The 20,467-nt window shown below is 43.3% G+C and overlaps 1 protein-coding gene across 1 annotated transcript; it reads left to right on the top strand.

Moving 5' to 3' along the window:
• The first annotated feature begins 132 nt into the window (after window positions 1-132).
• Window positions 133-18,003, top strand: BLMH (bleomycin hydrolase). Its single transcript, XM_061363530.1, has 12 exons — window positions 133-240; window positions 433-630; window positions 1,028-1,137; window positions 1,808-1,949; window positions 3,231-3,319; window positions 4,538-4,630; window positions 8,249-8,404; window positions 8,890-9,048; window positions 9,148-9,215; window positions 9,627-9,744; window positions 12,250-12,319; window positions 17,430-18,003. The coding sequence occupies exons 1-12, from the start codon at window positions 228-230 to the stop codon at window positions 17,579-17,581; spliced, it is 1,368 nt and encodes a 455-aa protein (XP_061219514.1). The 5' UTR covers window positions 133-227; the 3' UTR covers window positions 17,582-18,003.
• The last annotated feature ends 2,464 nt before the right edge of the window (window positions 18,004-20,467 follow it).

Genomic DNA, 20,467 nt, shown 5'->3' with positions numbered 1-20,467 from the left:
TGCGGAGACCCGACGCGCGCAACCGCCTTAAGCTTGTCCCTTGCTGCGCGCCGTCCGCCCCCACGCCGAGCTGCCCCCTCCCACCCGCGGCCGGGGCTGTGCGGCCCCCCTCTTCCGGCTTCCGGTGCCGGGGCTATAAGAACCGCTTCCGCCTCGGCGCGCGCGACGTGCGGTGGGCCCGGACGTGGAGCGGCCGTTTCCGTGCGGGAGCTCGCGCCGCCTGTGCCATGAACGCCCGCGGTGAAGGGGGGCACGGCTTTGGGGGTGAGTGTCCTGTTACCATGGCAACGGGCGGGGGGGTGCTACCCGTGAGGGGGCCCTGTTGCCATGGCAGCGGGGGGGGGGGATGTACCCCCCCCCCCCGTTACCTGAGCAATGGGGTGGCTTGGGGGGGGTACCAGTGGTGACGGTTGTCCCCTCCTCGTCCCGCAGGGCTGAGCACGGAGAAGGCCGCCGCCTTCACCCGGCGGCTGCGGGCCGAGCCGCAGTTCCTGCTGGCCCAGAATGTGGCGACCTGCAGCGACCCGCTGGAGGTGTGCCTGCAGCGGCAGGTGGTGCAGGACACGGTGCAGGTCTTCCAGCACGCCGTGCCCGCCGAGGGCAAGCCCGTCACCAACCAGAAGAACTCCGGTAAGGGGCTCCGGGGTGAGGTTTGGTGTCCTCGGGGAGCGGGGTGCCCTCTCTCAGCGGCTGTGGTGGTCGGGGGGCGACTGATGGCTTCCTCTGACATCACTTCATTGGCTTTGAGGCAAAGCTGTATCCCTGCAGCATCCTCTTGGGTTAGTAGCAGTCCTCAGACTCAGTGCTTGCCTCTGTTCCCTTCTGCACAGTGCAAGTTAAAATCAGTTGATTTTTACTGCATTTGCAGTAAAAGGGCTCTGAACTTCTTACAAGCTTTGGTATTTTGTCATCCTGGCCAAAGCCTTGCGGCAAAGCTGCGTCATGAATCTTGTGTTTAAAACGAAAACGTTCCAGAGCACTGGAGTGCAGGCATTCCAGTTTAACCCTTGTTCCTTTGATCTCTCAGGGAGATGTTGGATTTTCTCGTGTCTCAATGCAATGCGCCTTCCTTTCATGAAGAAATACAACATCGAAGAGTTTGAATTCAGCCAGTCCTATCTCTTTTTCTGGGATAAGGTATGGTAGCACAGGTTGCAGGTTATGCTAGGACAGCTTGTGCAATTGGGTGTTAGTATTGGGACACGTTTTCTTTTAGGCTTGACTATTTTAACATTACAGGTGGAAATCATGAGAAGAACTGTCAAAAGTTATTTAAATCAGTATTTTAAGCACAAGTCAAGCAAAGTGGGATTTCCAGCCTGAGAAGAAAGTTATCAAGATGCTAATCATAGAATCCTAGAATGGTTTGGGTTGGAACGGACCTTAAAGCTCATCCAGTTCCAGCCCCTGCCACAGGCAGGGACACCTTCCACTAGAGCAGCTTGCTCCAAGCTCCTGTGCTCAACCTGGCCTTGAACACTGCCAGGGATGGGGCAGCCACAGCTTCTCTGGGCACCCTGTGCCCTGCTCTGAGCTGTGTCTGCTTGTTTCCCCTAAAGGAAATAGAGAAATTCTAGGACTAGTTTAGGCCATGCTTCATGGAAAAACTTGTGTTTTGCATTTTCTGTTCCCCTACCCTCAAGCTCTGTGCTAACTCCTTGGTCTGTAACAGGAAGAAGTTTATACTGTAAGCCCTGGAATGTTAGATGGAAAATAAAGTGGATGATCTAGGTAGGACTTCTGAAGAACTGAAAGGAATGAATGCATAATGTGACAGGCTTAAGAGTATTTTTTCCCATTTTTTCAGGTGGAACGTTGTTACTACTTTTTGAATGCCTTTGTGGAAACAGCTCAGCAGAATGAGCCTGTGGGAGGCAGACTGGTGCAGTTCCTGCTCACCAACCCCACAAATGATGGTGGACAGTGGGATATGTTGGTTAATATTATTGGTAAGAGCATTGGTCCCTTCTTGAAATGGCATGCTAGTTTGAGAAATGAGAGTGAAATAGAAGAAATAATTGTTTGAGACTTGGGGGTTTGCTAAGGAGCACGGTGCTGTTAACCACTACCTTTTTTAATCAAAGGCGTTTTCATGCCAGTTCATAAATACTAGGCTTAAATCTTGTGTGAGATCTTAACTCTTGCATATTGCTGTGGGTAACAGAAGCTCAGAAGATCAACAGAAGTAATGAGATATCCTGGACTTTGTGTTCAGTAAAAAGGTTCAATCCCCTTTACCTCAGTCATCAACTCAACATTGGTTATTTATATCCATGTATTCGATTCTTAGTGCATGTGGTAAGGGAAAAACCCATTCCTAGGCTAAGGTGTGTGTACAAGGCAGAAGCAAAACTACTTAGGGCTGAAGCCTGAAGATAGGTGGTGTAAAGATCAGTGAGGGAAATGATGTGGAATGTGGCAGTGCTAGTCTTGCAAAGATCCAGCCGAAGTGAGATCTTTTATACACAGATTAAGGAGATACATCTGTGTCTAAATCACACTAGGGTTTGCTTTTGTGTTATGAAACAATGCGACACTTTGTAAATCAACAAGCCAATAATGTAGGTTTAGAATCACAAAAGGAATTTGTTTCTTTGAAGCCTGGAGGTTACTTCTTTTCCCCATCCAGTTGTTACAAATATTTAATCAGGGCAGAGGAAGTTTTGGATGCTGCTGTTACACCCAGAGCCTTATTAGCCAGTGTGATATTTGACTGGTGCCGTAATATGGGAAGTAGCTGAGCTGCTGCTGGTGTCTTACAAATGTTGAGAAAAAGAGTCTGGGAAGTCAGTCACTTACCCTTAAATAAAATACATGGAATAATTCATAAGAGACCCAGTTCTCAAAGGTAATTCAGGAGCTTAATTTTCAATTAATTTCTTTTTCTGGTGAGAAGAGCTTCTTAAAGAGCACAACTTAATTCAACACCTAAAAGTTATAAATTACATGATACTGAACAGTTCAGGGATTCCACTTGTGGGGACCCTGTGGAGTACAGAGCAGAGGTCAACATTCAGTCACAAATTAAGACGTAAACTTTGAATACTCATAACCTTTAAATAAGAGACTTCCCCTTGTAATCTCTGCACAAAACCCAAGTATATGTAGCTTTTACATGGGTATAGGCAGAAGCATTAACGTCTACTGTGTAAATAATTATTAGAAGATAATATAATATGTAGATAGGAATTAGATAATGGTTAATCTGTAGTATTATTATTTTCCTTTAGAAAAGTATGGTGTTGTCCCCAAGAAAAACTTCCCGGAGTCTCATACTACAGAGGCTACTAGAAGGATGAATGAGATCTTGAATCATAAGGTAAAATTGATATAATTAAGGGGAAAGGATGAGGCAGAGCCTGATTCCAGTGTTCTAGCCACCTTCATTTCTCTTTATTGACTGAAGCATTAAGTGCATGTCAGCAGTTTCACTTGCTTTTATTCAAAAAAGAGCCTGAAGTCTCAGCAGTTTGTTAATCTTGGAGCATGGAGCAGGAAAGTGTTTGTGGACAATGTCCACTGTGGGGCTTCAGTAACGTGAAAGTACCCTGCATGGGTTTAGGAGCAATTGTTCCTAATCCTCAAATTTCTAAGAAGTTAATTCCTGATGTGTGGCTGACGAAGTCTGTTAATGCAAAACTAGCACTTGGCATCTGACTTTTTTACTGACAAACTTGATGGAAAAAGTATTTTCAAAACACTGAATTTTTAAAATCAGCATTCAGTACAGAAAGAGCAGATTTGCCTGAGGGAAGATATAAGCTCGTTCCTTGAACTGCAGATTGAATCAATCTGGGAAGATGCTAGAGTAGGTATGTAGATAAAAAGGCAATTAAAACTTTCTTCCAGTGAGCTGTGGTTAGGTTTTCTCCAGTTCATTTCTTACAGGCTCAGGGAAAAGTGCCTGCAGAAATCCACATAAAAAAAGTAAAATATGTGCTGAAAAGCTGAGACATAATGAATGGTGTTAATGTTATTCTAGTCTTGAACATGGCAAGCCAGCTGGTCTTGAGGGAGCCCTGCTCACTGTTCCTGGCTTTATGGATTGTGACAGTAATGGGAAGTGTGTGCTGCTCTTGCTGCAGTTCTGCAGGCAGTGGGGAAATGCTCCACTCCTTTTATCAACCAAGAGATCAATTATGCATTAGAATTGCACCATAAATTTTACAGTATAAAGACAGTCTGTTCTGAGTCAGAGGTGATATGAGTGGATGTTGCAGCATCAGTTATGGAGCTGAGAAATCCAGCCTTAAGAAGAGCTAATGGCTGCAAGCTTCAAATTAATGGTTGGAAAATAGTAATTGAGTTGCAACTATTTGTTAATTTCAGATTATTTTTTTTGTGATATCTTACTTCTAAATCATTCAAATACCTTTAAAAAAGAATCAGTATCTAACAAAGCTTCTGCAAGGGTTTTTCTTTTGATTTTGAAACCATGGAGAGTAAAACAGTGCTTGAAACAACCAGATAGGAAGTCCCAAAAACATAATACGTGATCCTTTCATATCCTCATAATAAAATTACTCTCTTTAAACAGATGAGAGAATATTGTTTGAGGCTAAGAAATATGGTGGAAAGTGGAACAATGAGAGGAGAACTTTGTGCTGCGATGGACACGATGATAGAGGAGGTAAATACACGTGTATGACCTGAATCTTGTTGAAAGCAAGGCTAGGATGGATGAGATTTCTTACTCTTGTTCTACAGCTAATGGCTCGTCCAAACCAACTGCCTTTTGTTCACCTAAGTAGCAGTGTTTTGCATGGCAGAGTGCTTGGAGGTATTCATTGTGGGTTTTTGCAGTGGCTTTTTTATCTTATTCTGAGTTTTTATAATACTTTCAAATACCTTGAATTTATAGAAGTCCAAACTATAGAAGCCCTAAACATTTTAGACACATCTGCCCTTACCTGTGGGAGAGCATTATTTTGTATCTTTAGAGAGCAAAATAGTGGGCTGTCAAGCTTTTATAAGTAGTAGGAAAGAGGTTGAATATTGCTTTCTGCTGGCTTTGAATGTAGAATCTTACTGCACAAGTGTTGTTGCATAAATCCCCCACAAGAGAGCAGAAGAGAACAACAAAAGGCGGTTCTCTGTGAGCTGAACGCAAGGCTGAATCCAGCTGTGGTCTGATACTGAAGGGCAGCAAAGGAAGGAATTGCAGCATCTGTTCCTGGCTCTGTGAGTTAACTCAAAATCAGATCAATTGGCAAGTCTGTAGTACACACTATGGGTAGTGGCTGCCCTCCATCTGGTCACACTGAATGAGTGACACACATCATAGTCCTCATACTTGATTCTTAAATAGCCAAAAGTCATGTTAAAAGCTCAGACTGTTTTAGGTTGACCATGTGCATTTTAAAAGGAAGGATCTAGTTCACCTGTTCAATGCAAAGTACTTTTAACATCTGTCATTAGAGGACTCAGGAAATCAAATGGTTTGGTTATGTATGTTAGTTTTTCTGCACCCCAACAAGCATCAGTGTTAGGCAGGGTTACATGATTGAAACAAACTTTTATGATATGACTTCAGATGAACTCGGTGGTTTGAGCTATCAGAGTCTGTTGCCAACCAGTACTTAGTTCACAAGTGAATTAACATGATTTACATCCAATGTGTGTTCAGAAGCCCTTGGAGGATTTTACAGCAGACATCAAAAGCTTCCTAGAGATGTTAATTTTCAGGGCAGTGACATGCAGTTCAATTTTCAGGGCAGTGACATGCAGTGAACTGCAGAATGGCTCTTCGCTTCACATCTTGCCCTCCAATGAGGGATCCTGGACCTGGCATTAAAGGCTTATTAAGTGATTGCAGTTTGTTCTGTAGAGAGGCTGTGTTTAGTTTGCTGATGTTAACACAGTGTTTTCTCCTGCAAGTGGTTTGCAACTTCTGTTGACTGAAAGTAAATCCACTTTGTAGTTAAAATATGCAGTTGCACCTCTCTTGTATACTTTGAAAACACTTCATTTGAGAGGTTTGTGATCACTCTTGCTTCATGTGTTTATATGTATACAAGTGATATTGCATCTATTTTTGTATGTGGCAAAACAGAGCTTGGGTTTGTTCTGTGCAGTTTTATTTGCATAGCAAATCTTGGTTTGCTCCTGCAGGGAGGCAGTGCTGTAGCTAAAATGGGGCAGTCATTGGCACACAAGATTAAATATTCACTCCAGAAGTGTATAAACATTCTTCTTATCAAGCCAGTGCACAGCAGGTCAGCAGCTGAAATCAGTGCACTGCATGTGATTGACGCTTTCTTCCTTCACTGTTTTCCTCTGTAGACTCTTCATTATCCAGAGTACCTTCCTTTTCCCCTCCTTGTTCATTTGGGATTTTAGCACAAGCCGCTGTATCTCTGCCTTATCTTGGTTCTAGTTGTCACTGGGGTGATGTAAGTCACCTTTTAGTTAAATGTCTGCTTATTGATTGATCGATAGAGGAAGCTTGTGAGATCCTGAGATGGGCTGTGCTGGGTGTGGTGGCAAAAGGACTGAGGGAGGCCATTCCTGGGCTCCACTGCCCCTGAGACTTCTGTCTCCATCACTTCCCTTCCTCTGCCTGGAGCCTGCTTGTGTGTTGCTCTCCTTTCAGGCATATTTTTTCTTGCTTATTTTGTTGTCATAACCTCGTCCCTCACCACTTGCGGTTATTTGAGGTAATGTGGGTGTATCCACAGCAAATGCTACTTTTTGTGCAGTCTGTGCAAAGTTAAATATTTATAGTAGTATAGGGATGGGATTTACATTTGCTCTTTAACATATTTATTGAGAGATAAATGTGTGAGTTCCTCCAGTGAAAACACTAAACCCACACCCTTGATTCAACCCATAATTAATCTCTTGGCTTGTTTTCTTAAACTGCTTGGAGCAAGAACACCTTTACTTACATTTTGTGCACAGCCAAATAGTGTTATTTAGTATGGGTGCTGCACTCCTTTTGCCATCAGCACAAAGCTCATTCTTAGGGAGCCTTAGGATCCCTATAAAACAGCTCAACTTGCTCCAGAACGGGTATGTCAGCTCTGGGAAAGGTATTCTATCTCCTCCCCTGTGAAAAGTCAGCGAGAGGAAGGTGTGAAGACTGACAGCCTCAGAAAGCTGCCACAAACCAGTGACTGGATCCTAGTGCAGAAGGTGCATTGGGATCTGACTCCCCCTTTCTCCTGTTTTAAATAACCTCTTGGTTTCTTGCAAGGAGAGGACTCAGGACATGGACAGCACTGAAGCAGACCAGTGTCAGCTGAAGTAAAACAGGTTCAAACCTGTTTTAATATGATTGAATTGTTTTGTCCCCAGGGTACCTGTGGCGGGTCCTGCTAAATATCCTCAGAGACAGTCATCTGGTTACACTGCCTACGAGTTAGCACATTTTGTGATAAGCCCTGTAAGAAAGTACAGTAGTGGTTAAGTGCAGCTTCATATTCTGATTTATAGGGATGCTGATGACTTGAAATCTGGTCAACTTTTTGTGCTAAGAAGCAACAGAAAGCTGCCATCTGTGAAGGATGTCACAGTCAGCAGGCAGGGATCTTGGGTGAAATTAAACAGCCTGCCAGCTCAACCCGAAACAGATATTGTCAAACATATTAAAAGGGATGGGAAGATTACTACTGAAAAGAAGCAAAAGTCCATGTTTGAAATCTAAATGAATATTACATGAAAAAGAGAGATTAATACATGGGAAACACTAGCATAGAATGCTTTGTTATATGCATAGCAGAAAGATTGGTTTGTCTTTGTGATTGCATAGGGCAAACCACCCGGTGGAGTCTATGATGCTGAATGCTTAGGCCCTTCTACAGTCAGTTTGATGAAGTTTCTCTTGCACTGGGAAAGCATCTTGTCGGAGGAGCTTCAGAATTCCTAATGAAATGTTGGCATGAGCCTGGGCAGTGTGTTGGCCTTTGCTCTGGCCACGGCATTCCTAGGAAACCTGGAATTTGTGTTCAACCTTGGGCTTCTGTTTTGCCTGGTGATAACATGGAGTGTGAAAACGGAGAGAGATTCTGCATTTTTCCTGTGGCCTTTCAGTGTTCCTTTTGGACTGCTGAAACACATAGAATTCCAGAGCTGAATCAGAGTAATTCACGTGTGTGTGTTTGCTCATATTCTTCAGAGGTGGTGTTAAGATCCCATTTCTCCAGCTGGTTCCCACGTGGAGAAATCCATTCCTCAGTGGCATTGCTGTGGTAGGAGAGGCACTGCTGCATGTTCCAGCAAGTTCACAGCTGTTTGCTTCTCTGGACAGGTATTCAGAATAGTGAGCACTTGCCTGGGCAACCCTCCGGAGACTTTCTGCTGGGAATTCCGGGATAAGGAGAAGAACTACCACAAATATGGCCCCATGACACCGGTGCAGTTCTACAATGAGCATGTGAAGCCTTACTTCAACATGGAGGACAAGGTGGGGATGCTAAAAGGCTTTCCAAGCTTCCCAAGACCTTTCTTTGCTGCCAAGCCACTTACTTCCATTGTTGCAAGTGTCCTGTCCACCCCTGTAACCCTTATGTTATGGGTACTACACCCACAAGTCAAAGATGTTTATTCTTCCCATTCTCCTATTTGTGCTCTACCCTACAATTAGCTGTGTTCCCATATTGCATTTCCATCCTGATTTTGTAATGATGAGATATGTAATGATCTAATCAGCCATAAACTGCCATGAAACAGCTATTAGAGAGCAGGAATAACATGCAAAGCTGCTATGCCAGTTAGGAGGTGAACTACTAAAACAAAACCTTAAAAACTTTGGTATTTCAGCCAAGTGGTTTGTTTGCTGATGGGGGGGGCAGCTGGGACCAAAGTAATCCTCTGAAATCCAGCTGGATTCACTTCTCAAAGGTTTCAGTTCAGTGGCACCCTAACTTGTGACATCTTGGGTTTGGGCAGATTTGTCTCGTGAATGATCCTCGGCCACAGAATCCATACAACAGGCTGTACACAGTGGAGTACCTGGGCAACATGGCAGGAGGGAGGAAAACACTCTACAACAACCAGCCTGTGGATGTCCTGAAAAAACTAGCTGCAGCATCCATTAAGGATGGCGAGGTTGGTTTGGTTTCTCTTTGTGGATGGCACAGGGGCAGCCCTTGTAATGTAAAACTGGCTGGGATATGGCCCAGATGTGACTCTGCTTTCTATTTGTAGGCTGTGTGGTTTGGCTGTGATGTTGCAAAGCACTTCTATAGCAAGCTGGGAATCAATGACTTGAATATGTAAGTAGACAGTTGAAGCGGGGTAGCATTTGGGATACTTGGCTAGGACATAAACAGTCCTTAAGCTGCTTAAGAAACTAATTTGTACATAGTTTGGATTATATATCCCCCCCAAGAGTATATTTAAGTAATTCAGCAGCAACATAATGTTTTTTCACTTGTTAGCTAAGCTCTGAGTCCTTTAAAGATGCACAAGTGGTTGTTAAACATTCTTACTCATTTGAATTGTTTAGTACTTGGTGAGAGCAGCTCCTAAAGAGATCAGCTTTTACATTTATTCTGATACTAAAAAGAGTTGAACTCTATGCCTGTGCACTGGCTCCTGATTTAGCTTACTGGTTCCCTGGTTTACTACTAGTGAAAATTTCTCCCTGCATCCCTTTTGATATTGCTCATGTGCCTTCCCAATAGATACAATCATGAGCTGGTGTTTGGTGTCTCTGTCAAGAACTTGAACAAAGCAGAACGGTTAATCTTTGGAGAATCCATGATGACCCATGCCATGGTGCTGACAGCTGTCACTGAGAAGGTGAGCCTCCCTCCTCAAGTTCTGATGCTTGCATGGATGTGTGTGACTGTTCTGGCAGCTTGTTTGTGTTCTGGGCTCATTCACAGTGTTCAGGTGTGCCACAGCACCTTGGGTTGTCTGTTGTCCCTGTGGTGTTTGATTGCTCATCATATTTAACAAGGAGGGAAGAATTTGTGACAAGTCCAGGATTTCTTGCCTTCTGCCCACAAACATTTACTGAAGAAAGGGAAAAGGAAGTAAGCTTCTATTTTTAACAAACCAGAAAACCTGTGTTAACTGATTTTTAAATACAGATTCCTGATGTACCTTGCTGAGTGAGCAATCAGGTATCACATCAAATGCTTCCTACCATGTCCCACTGCATGGGATAGCTGTTTTACAGCATGAAGCTCTTACTGCTAAAATGCCAGTAGGAGGCACTTTGCAATGGTCTAAACCTCCTGCAGCTCTGGCATGTGACCTCCCTGACCTACTCATAATTAGGGAAGGAAGATGGTGTCCAAAATAGCTCTGTGGCAAGACAGTAGGCTGAGATGAATCCACAACTAAATCAGCTCCTGGCAGTATAACAAAGCACATGTGGAGTAAAAAGAACCATGTGAAAGCTTACGACTCGGGGTTATCTGCAGTGTTGTTTTCCATGTTTTTCCAGAAGCTGTCAGTATTAAAGTTTCTTTGAAGTGATCTCTTCCTGTCCAACATGACCTTGGCTTGAGAAACAGCAGCTTGCACAGAACTGAAAGTTTGTTTGAGCTTTGGGGTTGGAGGACTCGAGATGGGGATGCTGAGTCAGAACTTTTGAGTTATTTTTTACAACTCAGTGTATCATTTCTCCTGTTCTGCATTCTGAGCTTTTAACACTTCCAGTCCCTGTAGAAACGTGTTGCATGAACACATCCCTAAAGCCATTGTTTTTCAGCTATTTACTTTTCTAGTATTTAACACCTATTACCTACTCGTCACTGAAGCCTGTCTGTTTGTACTTATTGTAGTTGGTTTGTGGCTGCATTTTATTGCAGCTATAGTCTATGGTCTGTGTTTTTTAATTCATTCTTTTACATGCCTAAATGTATTGTTGCATAAAATGTGACCTGATCTCTGATTTTCAAGGAAAGGATGTGTAGAAGATCAGTAAGGATGGTAGCTCTAAACCCAAAGATAGTTTAAAAGAAATAATCCTAAAACAAGCTCAGCATTTAGAGGCTTTTCCACATTCAAAATGGACTAAGTTGTTGCTACTTTTTATTTGAGCATGTTGTCTTATATTAAACCTTAACTTAATCTAAAGGGACTTTGATAAACTGAGTTATAAAATGTAATACCTTGGGTTTACCTACTTTATAAAAAAGCTTTGAGGATTTAAAAAATCCTATTAGAATTTTACAACATAAAATTGAGGTGGATTAAATGCACCTTTTGGTTCAACTTAATGTACATAAACGTGCTTATCCCAGTGCATCTGATGGCAGCAAGAGCTGACTTACCCCTAGTCTGGTAACTCGAGTGTCCTCTATTTTTTAAAGGGAGAATAGAAGCAATACAGCAATATTCCACTGAATAATAAAAATCATAGAATCATAGAATAGTTAGGGTTGGAAAGGACCTTAACATCATCAAGTTCCATCCCCCCTGCCATGGCCAGGGACACCTCACACTAAACCATCTCACCCAAGGCCTTGTCCAGCCTGGTCTTGAACACTGCCAGGGATGGAGCATTCACAACCTCCCTGAGCAACCCATTCCAGTGCCTCACCACCCTAACAGGAAAGAATTTCCTCCTTATATCCAATCTAAACTTCCCCTGTTCAAGTTTGAACCCATTACCCCTTGTCCTGTCAGTACAGTCCCTAATGTAGAGCCCCTCCCCAGCATCCCTGTAGGATTTATGGGGTGCTTTGCAGGTTAGTTTTTTGTATTAGAAAACTACTTTAGGAGCAAATGAGTGTACCTAATGCAGGCTGGAATACTGCACACTCCTAAACATGAACTCATGCACTCCATGCTCATTAGAAGCCTCGTCTTTTCTTTCAGAGCAGCAGACTTGGAGCTGTGTCCTTCAGCCAGATCCTGAAGTGTTTGTATTTGCTCTTACTGTTATAAATTCTTAGAGTTGCTTCATTGTCCTTGCTCCTTTCCTCTGACTCCTACTTCAAGCAAGTTGTGTTCTGTGTTTCAGAAGACCCCATGACAGGTCCTAGGGAAGGCTGCTTAAATTCTGTCAGTTAAGTCCAAGCTCAAATTTGGTTAAATTTAAATCACCTGGTGAAAATAAATGCTTCTTGCAAGGCCTCTTCTCGACCACACTTCCTCTTGTCAGCAGGTAGACAAGTATTTTAGGAGATTACATTTCTCCAACTGTTCTGACCATTGTCTGAAGGCTGCTGATGCCTTTTAGGAGTGGAACTCTGTGCGTTGCTGGTGCTGGATTTAGACTAGGAAGGGCTGGCTGCTACGAACTCATGTGGTCCTTCACTACTGAATAGCCATCACCTTGTTTTGTCACAGGATGGGCAAGAAGATGCATTTGAAAAATGGAGAGTGGAAAACTCCTGGGGTGAAGACCGTGGTAACAAAGGTAATCTACAGTCATGGGAATGGAGAGCTGAACTTAGTGTTTAGAAGTATGGAGGTGGGAGGGGGAAAGGGGATGTGCTGTGTGCCCTTCACCAGGACATGTATGAAACAAGCCTGCACATGCATGCAGATCACAGAGTTATGGCACTGTATTCCTGGAAGACAAACATTCCTCACTTAGATGTGATTTACAGCTAAGTAAATTGAATATGAACATTGGAGAAGCAGGAAGGGTCACTGGATAAAGCTGACACTGGGGCTGCAAGTTCAGCTGTAGAGGTGATTGTAGTTGTGAGAGGTGGCCATAAGTGATTGATCCTGACACTTCTTGACAGACAGAGCATTTAGTCCCAAAGGCAGGAGGATGCAGTTAACAGAGGATCCTATGCTGGGCGCCAGAACTGGAACTCTTGAGTGTAGATAGCTTAATGATACAGGGCATGTATTGTCTTTACGGTGTTTGACAATGCAGTAACCAAACTTTTCATGTATGGGAAGATACTGGTAGACTTTAAAGTTCATATCAAAGTTTAAATACTTCATTATAACTGCAGTGAGGCCTTGGCAGAGCATTTGGTAAAGTGGAGTGGAGGGAAACTCCATGATTTTAGTCATCCCCTATCTGAGGCAGGCCGGATGTGGACTCAGGCCTGGCACAGGCTCACTGATGAGCATGCTGTGACAGACTCCAGTGTGTGTCCACAATAGTCATTGCTGACCACATTTTTCTGCTGCACATTAATCCCAAAAGTTGTGCTCGCAAGATTTGGTATGGCTGAAATTTCTCAGGATGTCTGGGTTTTCTTCTGGGAATAGGCTATTTTAGGAAACATCTGGTTTAGGATGTGGTCTGGTTCATAAGCTTTTGGTATCTTACAGCTAGCTGCAGTGTAGGGTATTCTCCTAACAGTGTCTTAATTGATGTTCTGGCCCCTTGGTGCTGCAGTCGTGTCTGTTCTGAGTTAGCTGTGTATGTTCACAGCAAAGGATTCCAATAACAATCTTCAGTCTTGAGCAAACAATGAAGCTGTGTCAATGTTCAGCCTTCCAGGCTCATCAGTGTGACAGTAGTAAAATGTACTTTGGAATGGTGGATTAAGTAAAGAAGCCAAATAGTAAGAAGTAACATCAAAACTTTTCATGTGTCCAAAGCTAATTAAGGACCTTTATGTATAATAGAGACTATAAAACATAAAAATGGCTGGTTAGTTGTGCTCTTATTATCAAACACTTTGTTTTGAGCCACTCCAGATACTCAGTTTGTGACGTTTGATGCTACTAGTGTTAGTGGGATGCTTCCAGGAAGGAAGTGCCTTGCTCAGCTTGCTTTACAACCACTCTGTGGACTTAAGTTTGTACTCCAAATGTGCTGGAGCTCCCAGGTGTGTGTCAGAGCTTTGGCTGTGCTCCTTGGCCAAGGTTGAGTTGTGCTTCACTAGACCTGGAGAAAAATTGGCTCCATTTCAGGATATTGGCTAATATTCCCAAACAGGACAGTGGGCTGAAGCCTGGTGCTGCTCGCAGGAGTTGTACCTGTGGAGCTGTGACTGAACAGCAGCAGTTTTGTGCTGGTGTTACTGGACTGGAGCACCAGGGAATGCTGTGATGGAGATGCAGAGGCTGTGACTGATATGTGAAGAGCCACATTTGTGTTTTTTGGCTTTTTTCACTTCAAACATAAAGTCCAAAAGGAAAAAAGAAAAGCTACAGCAACAGGGAATGAGTAGTGCAGTGCTTCAGGCTTCAAGGTAGAAATAACACTAAGCTAACCCAGTTCCCTAGTCGTCTTGAAGATTACTTTGAGCTCGTTTGCCAGCTTTGTAAGCTTCACTTGCTGCTGGGTTTGCACTAACAGTTTATCCTCCTTAGACATTCTCTTTTCCAAATACAGGTTCACTTTTTAAACAGCTCTAAAAGAACTCGTTCTTAAGAGGAGCTGGTGGTTCCTTTGAGGTCCTTGTACCTTGTATGCACATCTTCTGTGCATGGCATCTGTATGCTTTCTGGGTTAGTCACTGTCACTTGTCTGTTCTGTGCTGGTAGAGACCGTGGTCTCTGGGAAGTCTTGCTCACTGTGTATGTTTTGCTTTGGTTAGGGAGTTGCCTGGAAAAGTGCCTTGAGAGAAAATCCCATCAGAATTAGGAAGCTTGTCTCTATTTCAGAGTTATTTTTGGTCAGGGAGGTGATTCCCTGAGTGACTTTCTTGGGCATGACCAAGCAAACCCCTATTGAGCTAAAGGCAGTTGCACTGTCCTTCAGAGCTCATTCTTGGGTGTTAGAAGAGGTAACTCAGCAGAATCTCCTCCCTTTCTCTTGCTTTTTGACTCTTCAGTGTCCAGCACTAGCTGGTGTAGGAGGGTGAGGATCTGTGGTCTGTCCTAGCTCTCTTCCTATGCCATGGAATCTCTCTAGCAGTGGTTTTTTAATCTTATCTGCCTTGTTAAGGAATTGGGCAGCTGTGTTTGGACAAGTCCAGTGCAGAGAACCAGAATCCACATCGGTAAAGAGGCCAAGAATGATGTTGAACTTGGCACATCCCAGCTGAGGCCCAGTTGGGTGTGGGGGATACGAGTAAGCCCCAACTCCATTATTTCTTGGACAGGATGACAAAGGGCAAAGCCCACAACAAACCACCAGGGACCAGGCTTTGAGTCATTAAAAACCAAGCAAACAAATGACTTGGTGCTGGTAGGAAATGGAACTGTGTTTTCACATGGGGTTCCTGTTGCTTTGCTCCCAGTACAGCGCGAGGTGCCGGATACCACCTGCTTCCCCAGGCTTGCATGGTGCAGGACTGGAAAGCCTGTGATTCCTGGTTTGGGTATTGTGGGGTGAAGTTGGTTACATGCTCCCACTGCACTGAGTGCACAGAACTGAGTTCTTGTGGTAGCGCTTGTCCCAGAGACAGGGAAGCCCTGGGAATAGCCAAGCATTGGTTGCCTTTCATAAATAGCTATAACTGCACTCAGATCTGTTGGAAAAGTGTTTCTTGGAATCCTGTCTGGTTTTATTCAAGGAACAAACACAGCTGCTGACAAACACTGCTTGTTTTTTGAGGTAAAAAAGTCTCTTCCCAGTCAAATGTTTCCTTTCTGTGTTTCACTGGCACTCTGTCAGCCATGCAATTATCCTGTGTGCTCTTTTGTCCCGAGCCAGGACATTATTACCTAGGTTTGAACCCGGCTTATCCCATCGGGTATCTCTTTTTGAAACCAAGCACAAGAGGAAGCATAAGTCACCTTATCACATCCAGCTGATAGGGGTCCATCTGCTTGTTTTGGCATGAAAAGACCTTCTTGTGATACATCTCCAGCTAGAAGTCAGCTCCCTTTTGCCTTTTCTAATCTCTTGTACTGGTTGTTGCACACATACCTAACAGATTTACTGTAGACATTTAATGTTTGTATTTGTATATATGTGTGTGTGTGTACCATCCTAAGTATGCTATGACAGAAGGACACACTTAATTTCTCCTCCAACAGAGGAATCGCAGCACAAGCACAAAGTGGCTTTTAGTAGTCCTTTGGGAATTCTCCAGGGCTTTACTTTCAGGTGCCCACCTCCTAGGTTATGGAATCATTTTGCAGGCCATTGATGCTCAACTGACCTCTCCCTGGCCAGCAGCTGGGCAGTGTAAAATGCTTTTCCTTTGGCTAAGTTAGAGAAGCGTGGGCCAGCCTGGTACACAGAGGAGTACTCTGTAGTCAGGTGCTGTGCTGTGTTACAAGGTGATGTCGTTCCAAGTTCGTTTCAGTATTCTGGCCCTAACATAGGACTGGTTTGAGTAGAAGCAATAGATCAGCTTCCTAAGGTGAAAGTCCATTGTGTACCCTGCCTAGAAGTGCAGGAAACTTTCCTGTTTCTTTTTCACTTCTGCCCATCACCTGGCTGCAGTGCAGGGCTCAGGGTTGCCTTAGGTAGGATCTTAGGTGTATATATACTGCTGCATGCAATGTATCTGCTTTTAATGAAGAAATTGATAATGGCTTTCATTGTGCCACTGGCACAGGCCTTCTCAAACAGTGTCCTTAATTATTTGCATGTTCTGAAGTTCTGCTTGACACTTCCTCCTTGTTCAGACACTGTGATCCTAATCAGCCCTGTCAAGCTCTGAGATACAGGATGTCAGCAGCAGAGTTCATTATCCTCTCAGGGTGCAATTACTTGGTGGCTCTTGGGAGTGAGAGGTTTTTGTGTGTCCCAAGAACTCATATCCTGAAGAGAGAATAATCAGGGCAGCTCCCTTTGGCAGTGTTTCCAAAATGGCTTCTAGCTTGGGTTACAGTTGATAGGGTTTTTAATTTATGGGAATTATCTGATCTCTTGCTTTAGAAACAAGATGCTGTAGATAGATGCATTTATTGTCCATATTCTTTAGACATTTTCTTGTTTCATTTGATTGTGGGATGATACTGTATAAGGACATGAGGAACTTTATTACATAAAGCCTGCTCATCTGTCTTCTAAATGCTTGCTTTCTCCCAGCCTCTCTTTATTTTCAGTTCACCTTGAACAGTTTCTTTCCAATGGCAGCTTTCTGTTAAAGCCTCTGATGCTCTCAAAGTGACTGTTTCCCCCCCCAGTTCAAAGGCTGTTCACTGAAATTCTCAGTAAGAACTATATTAAGGAGGAAAAAATGAAGATTTAGTTCAGCTAGAGTGTGATTTAATGATTTATGTTTGAGGGGAGCAGATGGCCTCCTCTCACTGCAAGAACTAAACCAGCAAAGTTTCCTTAAGCCACAGATGGTTGGATATTCACCCAGAAAATTTCCCTTTTCTTAACCAAACCCTGAAAATATCTAAAGCCAGGGACTTAACTGCCTTAAATGCCTTTTTTAAGGCATTGTAATTCACTTGAATTCTCAATGCCTGTTTTAGCAGTGGGAGCATAAATAATGAATATTCTGGGTCTTGTTTTTCCTAGCAGGCTTCTTGCCTGGTCTTTCAGTGCCCATGAAGTACATCTGGTCAGCCCGAAGGTTAATTTCTTTGTCTTGAGAGATACCATATCTGACTAACCCTGTTTAACACATCATACACAAGTGAAACTTCATCTGCTTTGCTGTATTGGTGGTGGTTCTCTTGTAATGAGCTGTTTTCATCTCCAGGTTACCTGATCATGACTGATGACTGGTTTTCTGAGTACGTGTATGAAGTGGTGGTGGACAAGAAGCATGTACCAGAAGACATCCTGGCAGTGATGGAGCAGGAACCAATTGTTTTGCCAGCGTGGGACCCTATGGGGGCTTTAGCCAAGTGAATATTTGCCTCTTAATGGTCAACCAGAATTAGATGCAATAGAGAATTCCAGTGGTTGGAAGCCATAGCCAAATGATAATGTGACCAAGCCCTCAGCATGGTCCATACTCTTGAAAAGTAAGTTAAGGATCATTGGGAAATAGCGCTTTACTGACTCGCCTGAATGAAGCCATCAGAGAGGCTCCTCCAGAAGCTAAAAAGGGGAAAGGCAAAACCTCATCATGGAAAAGTATTACAAGTGCTGTCAATGGCACTTTGATTTCACTTGAAATTTTGAGTAAAAGTCACCATAGTAGCTTAGTACAATTACTTTGACCAGTGTTTTCCCTAGAAAAGATGGCCATAAAAGGCCCTTTAGAATTACCAGCTGACTGTTAGAACAAATACATTGAGATCCTTATAAATTAACCGTCCATGGTTTGACTGGTACTGTAAAAGAATGCCCCAAAAATTTTATGTATTTCTGCATTTGCTGAAGTTTCAAAGAGGACAAAAGAATTGAAACTGCTAAAATTACCTTTCTGAAAATACTATTTTCTAGCAGGAATCTGGTGTGTGTGGAATCAGTGTGGGGTTTCCTGTTTCACTTCTTTTTATTCTTCCATTATTGAGCTAGGACTGGATAATCCACGTCGAGGCCCAGTGCCATGTCTGTGTGCACAGGAGCGCTATTTTCCAGTTACATTAGCAAGAACAACCATAAGTACGTTCCCAGGTGGAGTTAGTGTCATGCTCAACAGAAAAAAAACCCAATGTTTTAATTGCTGCATTTTATTTGGATGTTTTAAAAAACAAGATGGTGCTATGAAGCTTTTGAATAAACACTTTCTAAAGTGACTGCTACAGTTCTGTTTTCTTCTGTCTTCAAATGAGCCTCATGGAACGAATGCAATGGGAAGATGTTAGTGACCTATGAACAAACCTAAGTGAGGCAGATGTGAATGTATGAGGAGAACATGCTGCTTGTTCTCTGTAGTTAAAGATGCTTCTTTCACTGGACAAAGATAAATATAGTATCTCCTGTGCTACAGGCACTCAAGTAGCTTGAGCACAGAACTAATCCTTAGATTTAAATAATGCCAGAATGGTGGGCTGGTTTTGTGTCCACCCTGACAGTTTTCCTGTTCTGTACTAGGTTTAGTCACAGGCAAGTAAGAGGGTAAGTAAGGATAAAGAACCACACAGCAACACAAGTGCCAGCTACTGTGGGTAGCAGATAGATGGTGCTTAAGTGCAGGCAAAAAAAGGATGTTTACTGCTGTGGTACTCCACAGTTTGGTTTGACTTTTGTTCCATTTGGACAGCAGAGGTTAAAGTTCCTAAATGATTATGAAAGTGTATCCTATGGTAGTTACACGAATACATGTGTGTTCATACACTAAAAATGCCAAGGTGAATCATGTCTGTGTTGCCTGCTGAATTAAATCCAGATTTGGGTTTGTCTGGGAGAGCCATCCAAGATGATTCAACCTGCTGTGATTAACTTCTCCTCGAGTGGGCAGGAGTGCTGGTTAGGGCAAGACAATTTGGTGTGAAACAGCATTAGGAGGATGTTGCTGTCCTGGAATGGTGTAAGAGACTGTGCCCTTTGCAGTAGTTTCTGCAGAGGTGTTCCAGAGGTGTACATTGAATGTACTCTGAATGTGTCCTGGCAGTATAGAGATCCTGTAATTTGATTCCTCTCTAGCAAAGTTCAGCTTGCGTTATCCTGGGCTTATGTCACCTGCAGTGCTGACTGCAGGAGCATGCATCACATGCAGTGATCAATGCAACTGGGCATACCTTTCAGTTACCTGGTTACTGTTGAATAGCTGATCTGTACAGTTATTTAATTATCAGGTTATTGTCAAAATATTTTGCTGCTTTCTGATAGATGCTCTATGCTTGTCAATGTGATCTGTCAAACTATGCAAGTGTGTATTATGTGAGAAACAGTGCCCAGGCAGGAGTAACTGGGTACACAGAGTATGCAGAGCAAGTGTGGACTGAGTTTGGAGTGGAAAGAAATGTAAAAGCATCATGGTTGATTGCATATTCCTATGGAATAAAGTAATACTGGGGTGTATGAACAGAAATAGCTGCAAGGTATGTAAAGTTCCCCAGCTCTGCCTAAGGTTGCTGGGGAGTGAGCCAGAGTGGAGTTATGTACTTTAGGATACTGCACCTCAGGGAAGGTGCAGCTCAAAATGAATGTAAAGAAGAGTGGTAAGAAGAATTGGGGACTGGAAAGTGCTTAGTAAAAGGCTGAAAAGACGGTGTTTAGACAAAAGGGGAGATGTCCTTTTAATTGGCAAATAGATGCTTTAAAGAAGGGAAGTTTGGTTCAACTGTTTATGATAAATTGATCAAAAAGTTGTGGGCTTTAACTGCAGCAAAACTTGGTGAGATTGGGAAAAGCTTTCTGGTGATGCAAATAGTGAAGAGCTGGAATAGATTGCCTGAGGATGTGTGATGCCTGCTTTGTTCGAGCTCCTTAAGGACAGGTAATGGAAGAATGTGTCAGAACTGGCAGAGTTGATCCTTTTGGCAGAGGGATGGACCTCAGCTCCTGAGGTCCCCTCTGGCGTCATGTGTCTGATACAGAGCCTCTACTCCATGCTGTTACTTGCATCAAGGCAAGTAAACAGCCTTGTACTTGATGCTGAACCCTGGTGGCTCTGAAACAAAGCCAGGTCCCTTGGGAAGCACTATTATGCACAATATTTTCATTGTGAGTAATGCATGTGTTGTTCTGGGGGTGCTTTTCCCTTCCAAAAGGTCAGTATTTTAGTCTTTTAAAACCTTTCTGCTTATGACATTAACACCAATACTTTTCTTTCCTTTATGCTATCTCTGAGAGGGGCAGAGCAGCCGAAGAGAGTCACTTTTTCTCTGGAGTTTATCATTT

The sequence above is a fragment of the Neopsephotus bourkii genome, unplaced genomic scaffold (assembly GCF_033783945.1).
Source record: "Neopsephotus bourkii isolate Nb327-2 ecotype Australia unplaced genomic scaffold, CSIRO-AGI_Nbou_v1 NB_1154, whole genome shotgun sequence".
Lineage (NCBI taxonomy): Eukaryota > Metazoa > Chordata > Aves > Psittaciformes > Psittacidae > Neopsephotus > Neopsephotus bourkii.
The sequence above is the reverse complement of the archived record's forward strand: the minus strand, read 5'-3'. Positions and strand labels throughout refer to the sequence as shown.

Bases quoted from the DNA above. Each gene is read 5' to 3' on its own strand.
- BLMH (XM_061363530.1), top strand. The intron at 1,138-1,807 runs GTATGGTAGCAC...CCATTTTTTCAG, and splicing joins ATCTCTTTTTCTGGGATAAG to GTGGAACGTTGTTACTACTT. The intron at 12,320-17,429 runs GTAATCTACAGT...TTTCATCTCCAG, and splicing joins TGAAGACCGTGGTAACAAAG to GTTACCTGATCATGACTGAT.